Here is a 13,910-nt window from a genome sequence, read left to right as displayed (position 1 = left end):
GACGGCACCCTACTGTGCTACTGCCAAGTTCTTCGCCCCCCGGCAAGCTGGTGAATCAGTTGAAACTTCCCTTCGTAGCCTTGCGCCTCAGCCTTCCACGGAGGGGCTGACTTCTCCTTCTTCCTTCCAATTTCCTTGACAACCGAAAGGTTACCTCTCCCCCTTTCACATCATCGGTTTCCAATATATTCCTCGTTTTTCCATTTGTTTCCTTCGCAGGAAGGCAAACGTGTCACTCTAATCTCCCGGCTTCAAGCTGTCGAAAAGGCACGGCAGCCGTCGCCACATCGACATCAAGGACTTTCGGTCTTTGCTTCACCGACACCAGACGACCACAGTTGAGAGATTGAACTCGACCATCGAAATAACGCAAGCGGAAAGCCACGATCATGTCTCTGTCAAAGCTTCCGAACCTGACCGATTCGGTCCGCGTCCCTTACGAAATTTTCCTCAATTTCATCGAGGTTCTCGTCCGGCGAGAAGTGAAAAACACCCATCCGCTGGAACACATCCTCGAGTACGACGGACGGAGTGAGGCCAGGATTGTCGTCAGCACGATCGGCTATGACGATGATCACTATGTACGAATCAACCGAATTCGTGACCTCCTGCATATCGACTCCAGAAGCCGCAATATGGTTAGCAAATACTTCCCTCGAATGGCCATGATCACACGCAGGCATCGGCGTCCCCGGGTCCCGTTCATGGGACGGGTGTGCCTTGCTACCGACATATTCACTCTCAAGGAAAATCACGAGATCGATTTTCTCAAGGCCTCGATCATTCTGCCCACCGTCAATGGCAATAAGATCGTCCGGAACATCACGGCCATCAACGGAAGCGACACTAAGTTCTTCCGAGAGAACTTCGAAAAGTTTGTCGACGTGCTCGCTTCCCTTCCCAACCTCCGCAAGATCGTCATCGATGGTGGAAACTATCAACCGAAGGAGAATGACGACAGGTGCGCATGCTCTCTCTCGGAATCCCACCCAGAGTTTACGACCGTTGACGCGTTCCACTTTCCATCGTTGGCCAAGTGGGCGGAAGACTACGGCGACGTTGCTCGAAAGTTTGGTCCTCAGTTCAGAAAGAGAAACACTTCAATCATCGCCCGTGTCTCCATGAACACATTCAAGTCTAATCTGGAGCTGGATATCACCGAGGATGCCATTCGCGTCAAGTCCAACTGCCGGAACTGCGACTGCTGCGAGTGCTGGGTGGATGAGGTTTGTCTAGATATGGCTTGGCTCCTTCGGCAATGTCGTCTCGCCGATCTCAGGGAGAATTCCGAAAGTCCCCCCTAGATGCTATTATCTGCAGATCTATGCACTCGAAGGACGAGATACCGGAGGAGCATTGCGAATGGAAAGGGGGGAGGGGTGGAGGGTAGGGGCGTTTCCTCGACCTTCGAAACATAGGATGGGACAATAAAGGAAATGACATCTCGCGAAATGGGTCGAACAACAAGATGGACATCCTTTCATGCTATTGAGGACTTCTAGTGAATAAAACGAATAGTTGCGCATACAATCAAAAGAGAAACTCTATAGGCATTCGACACCCAAGTAAGGTGTCTACATTGAGAGCTGGCTTGGTTACCTACCATCTTGAACCCAGCCTGACGAGATAAACTGTTTCGTACATGATTTGTGGTCTTGTCACAATTGAAGTGGACAAAAAACACTGTGTGAAACAGCATCGACCGTCAGCGTTACGATGGGAAAGTAAGTCAAGAATTTGATGTAAGCTGCAATCTACCGCAAGTGATACAAACAACCTCCAGAAATGGAAATGCAAAGCATACTCTTCAAACTCCCATCCGTGATACCTTATCGTAAATACCACAGTCCAAGCCTCATGGAAAAACTAATCCTGCTGCTGCATCGCTTGCTGTAGAGTAAGGCCAAGAGCTCTGAGATCCTGAGAAAGCTCAAGGTAACAATCGCAATGCGGGTCAAGGAACCGCATACGAACCGCTCCATCCTTCAAGGATAATCGTAATGTCTTGGCGCGGGAACTCTGTGTCGATGCTGTGCTTGTTGTTACGTAAACATCAATCCCTCGTTTTTCTGCAACGCGCAACTGCGTCTTCAAAGTCTTCAGGTCGTGACCCGATGCATCCAGACCCAGTTCGGGGAGGATTTGGGTGTCGAGTGGCATGTCGTCATCGTGAGAGTCATGGAAAGAGACTCTCGGATCGATCCCTGTGAAGTTTTGTTCGACATGGATCCAAATTTCTCGCAAGTTGGGAAAACACAGCAGCGTTTCAGGAGTAAGAGTTTGCGGCCAAATCTGAGTGGGTAGGTAGTCAAACGAAGTCTCTTTGGCCCGTCTTACTAGGTGAAAAAGCTTTTCGTGTTCAGGTTGAGGATGAAAAGTGAGAGATGCATGGAAGATGCTATCCGCGTCCGGCGCTATCTCGAAAATGTCAACATCCGGAAGCACACACCCTGGCAGCAGACGGACCCTTTCGTCCATGGATCGAGGATCATACGTGCGTGAAAAGTACGCGACGCGTACCATGTCGTTGGTAACGAAGGCTCCTTTTACCAAGCGTCTGCTGGTTCCGTCAATTCGTAGAAGGTCGCGGATCTGTTTCCATCGCTGCATCTGTATCTTGAAGCCTTTACGGCCCCACAATACAACAGAAAAACTGGACTGCGAGACACTTTGATACTGTCCGTTCGTGAAATCAATTGTGTAGATTACCTTTTCATGTCTAGCCCGCTCGTAGGCCTCCGAAATCATTGCCTCTACGATGAGGAGGAAAATCTCGTAGGGCAGGTTGATAGGGCCCTTCCGAGCTGGGAAAACTGCATGCAACGATTGACCGGACATGTTGCTTTTCCTTTAGGGGATGGATTGATAGGCTTTGTTGCTTGATTAGTGTACTTATACCTCTTTCTGGAGGACTTCGCTTGTAGTGTCTTGAAATTCTGAGTATGTTGAGAAGTTTGGTGATGAGAATGTTGGTGATTGGCTGATGTGGTATGAGAGAACTCCAGATATGACATTGCATCTTAGTATTAGTCCATCTTATACATTAACAACTTTTCATTGGCCTTTTGTGCCTTTAATCAACTGTTCTTGGTCTCTCTTGCATTGTCATCGCGCAGACAAATCTATTGTACGCATAACATGGGCCTAGTTCGTCGGTATTATTAGTTGTCGCGTCAGGCATTGATCAGTCCAAGTCATTGTTACACGACTATTGTCTTTGAGACAATAAGGAAATCACCATGTCTTCCTTCGAGGATCTTTGTACTATTTATTGGGCTTGAACCGAACCTTTCTATTCTTGCCAGCATGTCCTCCTAGCATTTACTCCAAGTAAGTAGTATAGGTACATGACGTCAGAAAGCTTCCTGGCCACTGTAGCTTTTCTAAACATAGCTCTTTAGATATGCCACAAGGCTCCTGCAAACTCCTTTGAGTCTGGACACTTCTTTCTAATTGAGCTACATTTATACCAGGCGTTCACGATGTCATGGCTCTACGCATATACAGCAAGTGATTCCACCGCCTCTTAACTATCAATGAACAGCCATGGTCCAGTTTAATGCCACAGAACTGTCGGGAAATACTGGAGGGTGCTGATAATTCGGAAAGGACCCGAGCGAGACATATGTGCCAGATGTAGAAGTCAGTTTGTCTCAAGCTCGCTAACTATTACTCAACAGATGGCAGATGGCCATATACACTTAATCCCCCAAGTCAGCTAGATGACCACATGAAGAATTTGCCTGCTTAGTTGGAGTCATTGGAGCAAAGGTGGAAAATTAACATTACAAGGTCACCACAGCATAACAATAAAAGAGGCTCGTGAATACAGAAAAGACGAGGTGAGAAAAAAGAAAATGGATGTTGTAGCTTCAACTATATATGACAGACTCGCTTAAATGTTTCAACACTAATTCTCCTAAAACCAAGCCTTGACACCGGCCTGGATGGCCTTGAGGAGGCTGAAGTCGTACGAGTCCTCACCCAAACTCCAAACAGCGACGCCACCCAGGCCACGAGCCTTGGCAATCTCATTGAACTTGCGGGTGACAAGAGCAGGAGTATCCCAGGTCCAGAAGAAAGGACCGGCGGGGTCCCAGTACCACTGGCCACCGCTGACCTCATCGGTCTTGCCGTTGGCCATGGCAGTCTTGAAGGAAGAGAGGGTGGAGGTGCCGTTGCAGATACCATAGTCGGACTGGCAGCCATTGCCGCAGTGAGCAGCGGTGGCACCGCAGAATCCGTACTGGGAGCAGCAGTTGCCAGTGGGGCACTTGTAGAAAGTTCCGGCACCGCAGGAAGCATCCGGAGAAGTAGTCAGGTTGGTGGGAGCAGCCTGGAAGTTGGCGGTCTCGAAGGTGACGGCTCCAGACATGCCCGTGTCGGTGCCGTCGGCAGCCTCCATGAGCTCGGTGGGGCAGCCGAGACCCTGGGTGCAGTTGTAGCCCTTGGCGGTGGTGAACCACTTGGCGTAGAGAGCAAAGCCAAGGTTGATCTTGGCGGGCTCGACGCCAAGAGCGATGTAGGTGTCGATAGCCTCAAGAGAGCCCTTGATGTCGGTGTGGTGCTTAGTGACATTGTCACGGCGGTTCATGAGATCGTAGGTCATGACGGTGAAGTGGTCGACGGCGGCGTTGATCTTGGGAGTCTGGTGCTTGGTGAACGCAATCATGTCGCGCTTCAGGCCCGGGGCGGTGACGGAAAGCTCCATCTTGTGGTGCTTCAGCTGAGTCTTGATTGCGGACAGGAGCAGAGGGAAGGTGTTGATCTCCGAAGTCTTCTGGCTGTTGGGCTTCTGGATGTAGTCCGCGCCATTGCCACCGGGATACTCCCAATCGACATCTAAGACCACGTTTAGGGGATGATCTTAACAAATTATGGTAAAAGATTATGCTTCACTTACCGACGCAGTCGTATCCAAGCTTGACCGCCGTCTCTGCGACGTTGATGGCATACTTGTGACGGCTCTCGTTGGTGGCAGCCCCAAGACCGAATCCGTCCGTGTCGCCCCAACCCCCGATGGCCATGCAGACCTTGGTCCCGTTATTGAACAGAGCGCGAACCTCGCTCAGGGGCTTGAATGGCTTGTATTCGCCAGCCGGATCGGAAGCAAAAAGGGACGAGTTGGCGAATGCGGTGATTACGTGGGTAACACCCGAGGTTATGGACTTATCCGGAATTCCTGCGGTATGGTACCTAATTGGATCTGTTAGAAAATTGTCTTGGATTTCGTGTGATGAAGCAACTTACTGGTCAAAATACATGACATAACGAGGAGCTGCACCTGTTCCTTCGGTGCAGGTAGTGCCGTCAGAGGCAGCCTGAGCGGCCACGGCGGCCACAGAGGCCAAGCCAAGAGATCGGAACAGCATTATTACTATGGTCTGGTATTATTAAAAGAATGTGGTTCCTCAACGAGTGGTTGAGACGATCAGGTTCGATTGACTTGGAGAGGCGTGAAAGCGCTTGCCAAAGAATCTTCAACACATGCGTGGGGAGAGGGAGACGCACCCTCAAATACCTCGACCCCTATCCGAGGGATACGCAACCGGTCTCGTGTTGACGAAAGTTACACACGGGTAGCGGGACCTGGTGCACATTACCGCTGCCCACAACCCGGCTGTTTGGAGGAGCAAACTTGGACGTTTGGTTTGCCTAGGTTGATTGCACTCGTAACGAGTGAAAAGGTAGATTAAACGGGCATTTGTTGGGTGGATCACGAGGGGTGATCATTCGCGGGCGGACGCGGTAGTGCGGCACTTCGCGGTGCCAAGTAAGGAGACAAGGCGGGATCGGTTGCGGTCACTGCGAGACATGGTTGACAGCGGTGGAGAGTTCAATATATCAAGAAAGTATAAACTGGCCGTTTGGTACAGTCGGAAATTGCGGTTGGACTCGGTCTGCGTTTAGATAGGCTGACTCGCTGGGATGAGCCCGTCCGAAATACCGTCGACTGAATCGCGCGCTCCAGAAAGTGCTGCAGCCAAGATGATTTCCCAGATGGAAAAAGCTTGACCTAAGCACAAGCCTTCCGGGGTTTCCGTCCGAACTCATAGACACCCTGCAAAGTGGTTCGTGCACTTACTTCTCGAACGAACCAGCGCGGCGTTGAAGAATCCAATATTATTTTTGGCAAAGTTGGCATCTTGCACTACTTCTCACCGTCTCTTCGGGCTTTCGATTTTGAAAAGTTTCAGTGTACGGGGTATATGTGTTCAGTAGCATGAAACTTTGGCTGGCATCGGAAGTATCTGAGAACAAAGTGAGCAACGTCGTTACTTTTGCTTCTTTTTCTAGTAGCCGTGTGCCTTGCTCAGGTTAGTTTGTGGCTTAAAACCGCTTGAGGCTGGAGCTCAGTGCAGCTGCTCTGTCTTTCCTGCACCTTCCATGGGAACAACAAGCTTGCGGCACTTAAGGCAAGCAACAGGATGACACCATGTCGCGTCTGATCGTGCAGCAGACAGAATTTCTTTTGGGTTTCTTCAATTCACACCTTTTGACCAAAAGATCATCGCGTTTCGTGATATTTGATCGTATGAACCGAGCAGAGACATGAGGCAAAGTGGATACTAGTTCACAAGTGTTGGTTGCAGCACTTGTCCCTTGTCTTTGAAAGCGAGTGAAAAGTGGCGGCACAACTTAATTGCAACGAAGCATTTGTGGCTATGATCTTTATATGCTCCATCCGGGTCGGCTTCATCTGGGTGTTGGGCTTGATCCCAACCTGGCAGAAGGGACCGTGAAATGTGATGTGGTTAACAAACACAGTCATGGTTTGTCGAATAGGGTTGGTGTATGAAGGAGTGAGAAAGTTGGGAGAGAAGTTCGATGTCCAGATAAAAGCCTGGCGAGGAGGTGGAAGTGAGCAGAGCTACGGCCGTGAGTGCCCAACCAGATGGAGAGAAACCATAGATGGCCCCTACGGAGGTGGCTTGACGACAAGCTATCTCGAGACCTCCCTGACGAACTGTCTATGTCCCGGCTCCAAAGGAAATTCAAGACCTGTGTAATTCCAGATATCTCCAGAGAGCTGGTTGCCCTCGAGTATTGACAGTGGCATCTTCTCAACCAGGATCAAGACTGTGCCATAAATGAATTGCCTGGACTTTTCGACGAGTGTGCACTCCATTAGTAGCAGTAGAACAGTCATCAAACAAAACGCAAATTAAGCCCCATCGAGAAGTCCCTGACATGCAATGGTAAGTATGTGGCTTTTACATTCGCTGTTCGTAAACTCGTGTTCTTCTTTCGCTATATTTGGGTAAATGCAAGCAATTTTCTGCTTACTCCACGCGCCTACTGCTGCACCGTAACTCGTAACATAGAAGTTGCCCCCCTTATTTGAAGTTACAAACAATGACGATAGTAAGGAAACTTTGAACATGCCCTCGTTACACATATCGGAAGTTGTCAGGTTGCAACATGACTAGGAGTAACACCATCCCAAGGACACTTAGACATTTCCTTTGCCCTGGTTCCCTACTATCCTGGAGGCTCAAGTAACAACTAAAAGTGCTAGTAGTATTCTGATAAATCGTGAAAAGCCTTTTCTATTATTGCCACTCCTTCTATGGTCATCCCTTTCTTAGACCTTCTGGGTTAGAATTCGGAAAGAATAGTTGTAGCGAACTCAGATAATAAAGTCCATACATACTGATTATTACAATATCAGTCAAAACGTGGCCCAGACCACACGGGAAGCAATCAATTTTTTCGCTTCTCAATAGAGTCTCTGCGTGAACTGCAATTTTTTACGGTGTTCTTATTGTCAAACTTTCATTATTTGGTTACATACCGTACGACCCGTATCTGGTCACTCATCATTTTGCCATTTAAGGAATACGTCAGGATGAAGGGCAAGAAGCTAGCCCAGCCTCGAAGATTGCTGTTGCACACTTCCGGAGTTCCAGTCTATTCAGAATCGTGCGTTGAACTTGAACTTGAACTTTCTGACACAGAGGGCTACAGTAGATAATATACTTCTAATTGGCGTAAGACGCTCTTACTTTTCTCATCTCTCTGAACATCGGAACGAAATCACCTCCCAGTTCATGGCCCCTGAATTCTTCAGTCTATTCTGACAATACTCAGTCTCATTCTCGAAACCATAGCATACAATCACGCCAGTCCTGGTGCATATAGCATGATTGCAACCCAGACTCAGAGTATGCTAACATCAACGTGGCAATTACTACAAGAAGCACGAATCGTGTCAAACAACCAAATCTCGGAAATTCTGTTCTCAGAGCTTTCGGTGGGTGATCAAAGCGTGTGTATCGGGTTCATAGCCTCCATAACAAGCATGGCCACTCTCCAGCCTTCGTTCTCTTGGTAAATGCACATGAACATACTCCTTCGAAAAGTCATTTGTAACTGCGTGTGAGCTGTTACCGCCATACAAGTACTACTATGAAAACGTCAGCGTCAGAAGAAATCAGCCGGTGTCCATGAGAGTAGAAGCCAAGTTCTCTCTCATTAGCGCTAAAGTTTGACTTGTCAAATTCTCCACCGCTGTGAACTTATTGGTGATTCTGCCAAGGACGCGTCTGAGTCAATCTGCAGTTCAAATTCCCGGGTGCCGAATTCAGGAGCCTACGAAGCCAATAGAATAGAAATGTTGCCGAATTCCTAACAGAGCAGCGTCTCTTCTGTCATGTACCAACCCAAATTTCCATGTCGAATCGTGCCCTAATTTCTACAAACAGTACGGAATGTCCTGCTTTGCGAAGTAGCCTCCAGAGTCATGAATTCAGGGACGTTAGGCAATTTCTGAAGCTTCATGAATCATAGGCTGTTTCAAGGTGACCTACACCGCCAAGTGTCTTTTCCGCTCCAACTGGCCAAACTCTCCTTCCCCCCTTAACAGAATGTAACTAGAGGTTGGAAAAAGGGACACCGTGGAAGGAAAATTGTCCGTCGTAAAGGTTCATGTCAACAGAATCCTGCTCATACCTAGCACACTGGCGAGCATTAGGGTCTTCTCACGGGCATCGCCGACTTGTCATATCTGATACAACCCCCCATCTGACGTCGTACTGCATTAGTGAATCCCGATACCACCTCAGGTTACCTAAAATGAACTCTCAGGCCATAGTCATACCTCGACTTCCCAAAAGAGGCCAAGAATCAGCATAAGAGTACCTCTCGCGCTCCCGTAATATTCCGGCCTCTTCAGATCGCCAAGCGGGAAGAGTGGTTTGTATCCGCCGTGGATATCTAAATATGGTCCATCTCAGCTGGGGCACATTTGAGAAACCTTATTCCCCGCTACTACCTTCGATCCAGCGTGAGTACGATATCATAAGAAGACTGCTAGATCACAATATCACCCATGACTCCGATCTAAGCCCCAAGACTCACATGTCTCACACTGGATTCAGCAAAACGGCAAAGCGACGAAACCATTAGAACGCGTCGAGGGGATTACTCTTATAGGTTTACAAGCTCCTTAATAGCCTGATTATGGATGTATTGACTCTCCAGAGGATAATCCAAACCCCGGATAAGTCGTGTTTGAGAGCGTTTCTGCGACCGGCCGAATGCTACATGTAGGAATCAGGGGCGATGCGGAGGCAATTCCGACGCTTCAACTTCACAGCCGGTATATTCTGGACATATGTAGTCAGATTCAAGATTCGTCTCAACCTCGACAACTGTTCCTTTCAGCCAAGGCCGCTGTCGAGCCTCCAGAAGCTGCTTACATTTTTCAGACCTGCGGAATCATGTTTTTTTACGCTCATTCAAGCAATCTGGATTTCTCTCGGCTAGCATCTCAATCTCGTAAAAGATTTTCCAGTTTCAGTCAGTTCAGCCCGAGATCAGATATGTGAAGAATGCATGGACGTCGGCGTATGAGTTGTTGAAGCCATAGAGCTATCTAGAAAGTTTGGATTGAAGGATGCCCGGGGATGTGTCTTTGTCTTTTCGAGAAGGGGCGTGAACATCATTGAGGTGTTGCATTCTACTTTGTACGACGAGCGAACTTGTGTTCAAGAACTTGTCGGGTATCAGTAATCTCTGGATCGGCTCCAACAACGACTTTTGCAGTTCTGGCGCCCAAAATATCTTCATCGGGACTCCTGACCACCTCTCGCGTTGTAGTTCATGCATAAAGTATTGCCTCAGACTGCATTTGTCTACTACGTGGCTCTGCTAGCCATCCGACTCAAGAGAAACGTCGAAATGTAGCAAGCAGAGCATCCGGAAACCTGAGCCATTCTCATTTCATGGGCATACTAGACCTTTATGCCAAATTGGTTGGGGACAAGACATTGCGGACTTGTTATTAGCTAATATATTTTCGAGCAAACCTTGGGTAACGAGCACATCAAAATCCGCCAAAATCAGATTACTGGCGGAAAAGATCTGTCATCTTAAGTCTTGGTCCCAGGGAATCCAAGCTTTTGACGATCCTGAACGTCTCGTGTAGATTTGGACTGGCATTATCCCTGTTGACAGGAATTCATGGATGGGAACTCGGACTTTGAAGGAAACCCTACACCGAGAGACTTTGTGCTTGTGCATACATACCTCCAATGAGAGGGTTGGTGAAGCTCTCACATATTATCTGGAGACGTTGCAATGTTACACGAGGGAGACTCATTCAGCAGTTATCGTAACTCTGGTCGACCTCCGAGCTTATCGGGTTGTTATGTTGCGCTGAGACTCGAATAATCCCATTTAAAAAAATCAAAAGAATCAACATTGCCCTTCCATAATTGGGCCCCCTTTCTCCAAGCTGATCCCCGGAATCTTGTCCGTTCGTACACTAGAGTCACGGATCATACGGAGACGCATCGATGGGGACAACTTGGCGGCCTCGGCTGTGCCGCACAGTAGTTCCAGAAAAGGCAAGGTTTCCTTTGAAAGGGGTGAAGGTACGAGGTCCACGAATCATGGTTTGCGGCCAGCTCCCACTTTGGAACGTCGACGCAGGATGACTAAAGTCCGTGTCCGGGGTAATTGTCCGGAGATGACGGCCTCAGAAAGGGCCTGGCATCTTGTGGACGGACCAGATGCGAAAGTCGAGGCTTGGACATCTCATAGCCCGGGAGAGAAGAGATCTCGTTATGACTCGCGCCTCTCGCTCATCAAAGAACGTTTGAGTCGCTGCCGAGCCTCGACACCGTTAAACCGCTCGTCTGGTAACGCGCGTGAAACTCTCTTGATCCGTAAGCAGCCAATCCGGTACCAAAGCATCAGTTAAGGTTTCGTGTCACCTGGGGCGAGCCTCATTTAGCCGTGGGCAGAAAAGAAAGTCTAAACCTACGTGGATCCCATGGAAGGTAACCCTTGGCGGCTGAGCAAGAGCAGGCTCCTGGGTAACTTGTTGCAGAGCGGCGAGAGCGGTGAATTCAACAGTTATTGTAGCGAGAGTGCACTAATCAGTCTGTCCAATCATCCTGTACACGCTACCCTAGACTTACGGCTCAATGCGACCAAAGCTTTGATCACAATTTGTCTGTATCGCACAAGTTCACAAGATCTTGATTGGCTCATACATTCCTTGGTTAAGTTGTCAATTCATTCTGATGGACTTCAGACTTGGCAATCGTCTCTTTAATTACTTGAAGAGGGGCCTTACTTATTGCAACTGTTTTTGCTAATCTTCAGGACCGGTTTAAAAGGACAACGAAGCCCTAGTTACTGAAGCTAGCTGCCGGTGGGCTTCTTGGCATCTATCGAAGATACAAGCCATCGTGGAGATGCCCAATTGCAAAATTGCAAGGGACATTGCGAAATCTGATCTTCTTGACTCGACAACTCCTCCTGGTTACTCAGTGGGCCTTCTGGAGACCTCGACACGGGTTCCACCTCTATTCCGCCGAAGACATTGTACCCCGACCCATGAAGATGCCAAGCATCGTTGATAGCTTCCTGGGCGTCTGCGGGATACACCAGCTAAAACGGAAAATCGATGCCGACCAGGCATGGCTTGATACCTCCTGAGGTCTGAAGCACCGCCCCTCTGTTGCTAAATGGGATAGATTTAAGTTCAAGTATATGTTATGAACGAGACCTCGTCAATACCGAAGGAAACTTAAACTTGTTTCTGTAGTCCTTGAGACAATGAAAACGTGCCTCCGGCATGTGAATTGCAACCCAATGCCGTTTGGCAGAAGCTATGATGAGGCCCAGGGAGCGAAGTGCCAAGTATAAAGAGAGCAGAAGTAAGCTGTAAAGATCGAGGACTTCAAGTCTTTCACCACTCCTCTTTTAGCATATTGTCTTTCACCAAATTTTCTTGGAAATCATTTTTATTTGGAGCTCCATCACAAATATGTCAGCCATCACGAAGTCTTTGAGCGCACTCGCTCGCCGCGGCGCACGAAAGTCAGCCCTTGGTCACCACCGTCGTGACTTGGCAACCGTCACAGACCACAACCTCGCGCGGATGGCTGCCACAATGCCTCCGGGGCACAGAGCCACGGTAGCTCAGCTTGAGACATTCACACTTCCTGAGCGTGTTACAGGTAGCCCTGGAGATCGCGCCATGGGAAAAGCTTTAGTTGATGCCTGGCGCCGAGATGGTATCCTCCAAGTCTCTATGAACGACAAGCAGCAGCATATCTTCAACGAAGCCACAGCCTCAAGCAAGGCATTCTTTGCTAAACCCCATGACGAAAAGGCTGCTTGTGTTGACTCTCAGAGCTACTCGGGTTACATCGCCTCCGGCGAGGAAATTACCGATGGCATCGCTGACTACTCCGAGATCTTCACTGTCACTAAAGACTTGGATCTTGCTGAACCCCGCGTTCGCGCAAAGTGGCCCTGCCACGGCCCGGCCCCGTGGCCCGACTACGAAATGAAACAGCCTATGACTACATACATGGACTACCTTGGAGAAAGTGGAGAGAAGTTGCTCCAGCTTGCTGAGTTGGGCTTGAATGTCCCCGCTGGCTCCCTCACAAATCTGACTCAGGACGGATGGCATCACATGCGTATTCTCAGGTAAGTCACAGTTACAGTCGCAGTAGCAGTCAAGTCTTCTCAGGCGCCTATCAACTAACACCTATTCTACTAGATTTCCTCCCACCCATAACACAAACGGCAAGGGCAAGGCTGGACGTGGTATTGGCTCTCACACGGACTATGGCCTGTTGGTTATTGCTGCTCAAGATGATGTTGGCGGTAAGTCGAGATCATGAGCGAGTCAGACTTAGCGGAAACTAACACATAGATACAGGCCTCTTCATCCGTCCTCCCTATGACGGTGAGCACTACGCAAACTGGGAAAAGAGCTCAGCTGGAATGGCGGAGGAGGACGACCGCTGGCACTACGTACCCCCTGTTCCCAACGTCTTCACAGTCTTCCCCGGTGATATCATGCAGTACATCACCAACTCCTACCTGCCCTCTACTCCCCATAAGGTCGGCTTGAACACCCGCGATCGTTTCGCCTTCGCCTACTTTCATGAGCCCAGCTTTCAGGCCGTTGCCAAACCTCTGCCAGGCTACGATGTCGGCCAGTCTCCCAAGGAGGGGATCCACTACGGCAGTCACTTTACCAACATGTTCCTGAGGAATTACCCTGAGAGAATCACCACTAAGAGAATGCATGCGGAGAATCGTCTTGCCCTCCTCGAGAAGGAGGAGCTCCGAGCCCATTCTTCTCAATCAAATAAGGCGGGCAGAGTTATTACAAATGTTGTACAGCAGACTCAACAGGCTTCTTTGTAAGCTAACGATACTCAATAAGCAAGCGACACAAAATTATCTTGGATTCACTGGCCTGACGGCGTAAGAAGAAAGCGATGGGGGGAAATCAAATTGATCAGGACTCCTTCAAGCAGAATTTCATTAGATCATTAGACAAAACTTCTGGTAACAGACAACAAAAAGTTTGGCAACAATTCTACGGTTTGGATTAATCTCGAAATCATGTTCTAGCGTTATCCCTTTGTGTCAGT

The 13,910-nt window shown here is 48.8% G+C and overlaps 5 protein-coding genes across 5 annotated transcripts; 2 read left to right on the top strand and 3 right to left on the bottom strand.

The window, feature by feature from the left end:
- Positions 1 to 389: 389 nt before the first annotated feature.
- On the top strand, positions 390 to 1,304 carry CPAR01_07383 (uncharacterized protein; the record flags this gene model as incomplete). The annotated part of the gene is made up of 1 exon (XM_060491652.1): positions 390 to 1,304. One exon carries the CDS (start codon positions 390 to 392, stop codon positions 1,302 to 1,304), a length of 915 nt encoding a protein of 304 aa, XP_060350526.1.
- Positions 1,305 to 1,866: 562 nt separating this feature from the next.
- CPAR01_07382 (uncharacterized protein) lies at positions 1,867 to 2,838 on the bottom strand (the record flags this gene model as incomplete). Its single annotated transcript, XM_060491651.1, has 1 exon — positions 1,867 to 2,838. One exon carries the CDS (start codon positions 2,836 to 2,838, stop codon positions 1,867 to 1,869), a length of 972 nt encoding a protein of 323 aa, XP_060350525.1.
- Positions 2,839 to 3,919: 1,081 nt separating this feature from the next.
- On the bottom strand, positions 3,920 to 5,372 carry CPAR01_07381 (glycosyl hydrolase family 18; the record flags this gene model as incomplete). Its single annotated transcript, XM_060491650.1, has 3 exons — positions 3,920 to 4,842; positions 4,904 to 5,196; positions 5,251 to 5,372. The coding sequence occupies 3 exons, from the start codon at positions 5,370 to 5,372 to the stop codon at positions 3,920 to 3,922; spliced, it is 1,338 nt and encodes a 445-aa protein (XP_060350524.1).
- A 5,409-nt stretch (positions 5,373 to 10,781) lies between these two features.
- On the bottom strand, positions 10,782 to 11,280 carry CPAR01_07380 (uncharacterized protein; the record flags this gene model as incomplete). The annotated part of the gene is made up of 2 exons (XM_060491649.1): positions 10,782 to 10,860; positions 11,270 to 11,280. 2 exons carry the CDS (start codon positions 11,278 to 11,280, stop codon positions 10,782 to 10,784), a joined length of 90 nt encoding a protein of 29 aa, XP_060350523.1.
- A 1,000-nt stretch (positions 11,281 to 12,280) lies between these two features.
- On the top strand, positions 12,281 to 13,680 carry CPAR01_07379 (2OG-Fe(II)oxygenase; the record flags this gene model as incomplete). Its single annotated transcript, XM_060491648.1, has 3 exons — positions 12,281 to 12,951; positions 13,025 to 13,131; positions 13,187 to 13,680. 3 exons carry the CDS (start codon positions 12,281 to 12,283, stop codon positions 13,678 to 13,680), a joined length of 1,272 nt encoding a protein of 423 aa, XP_060350522.1.
- Positions 13,681 to 13,910: the final 230 nt, after the last annotated feature.

The sequence above is a fragment of the Colletotrichum paranaense genome (genome assembly GCF_030867605.1).
Source record: "Colletotrichum paranaense strain IMI 384185 chromosome Unknown Scaffold_5.1, whole genome shotgun sequence".
In the NCBI taxonomy this organism is placed as follows: Eukaryota; Fungi; Ascomycota; class Sordariomycetes; order Glomerellales; family Glomerellaceae; genus Colletotrichum; species Colletotrichum paranaense.
Note: the sequence above shows the minus strand (reverse complement) of the source record. Positions and strands in the feature narration are given on the sequence as shown.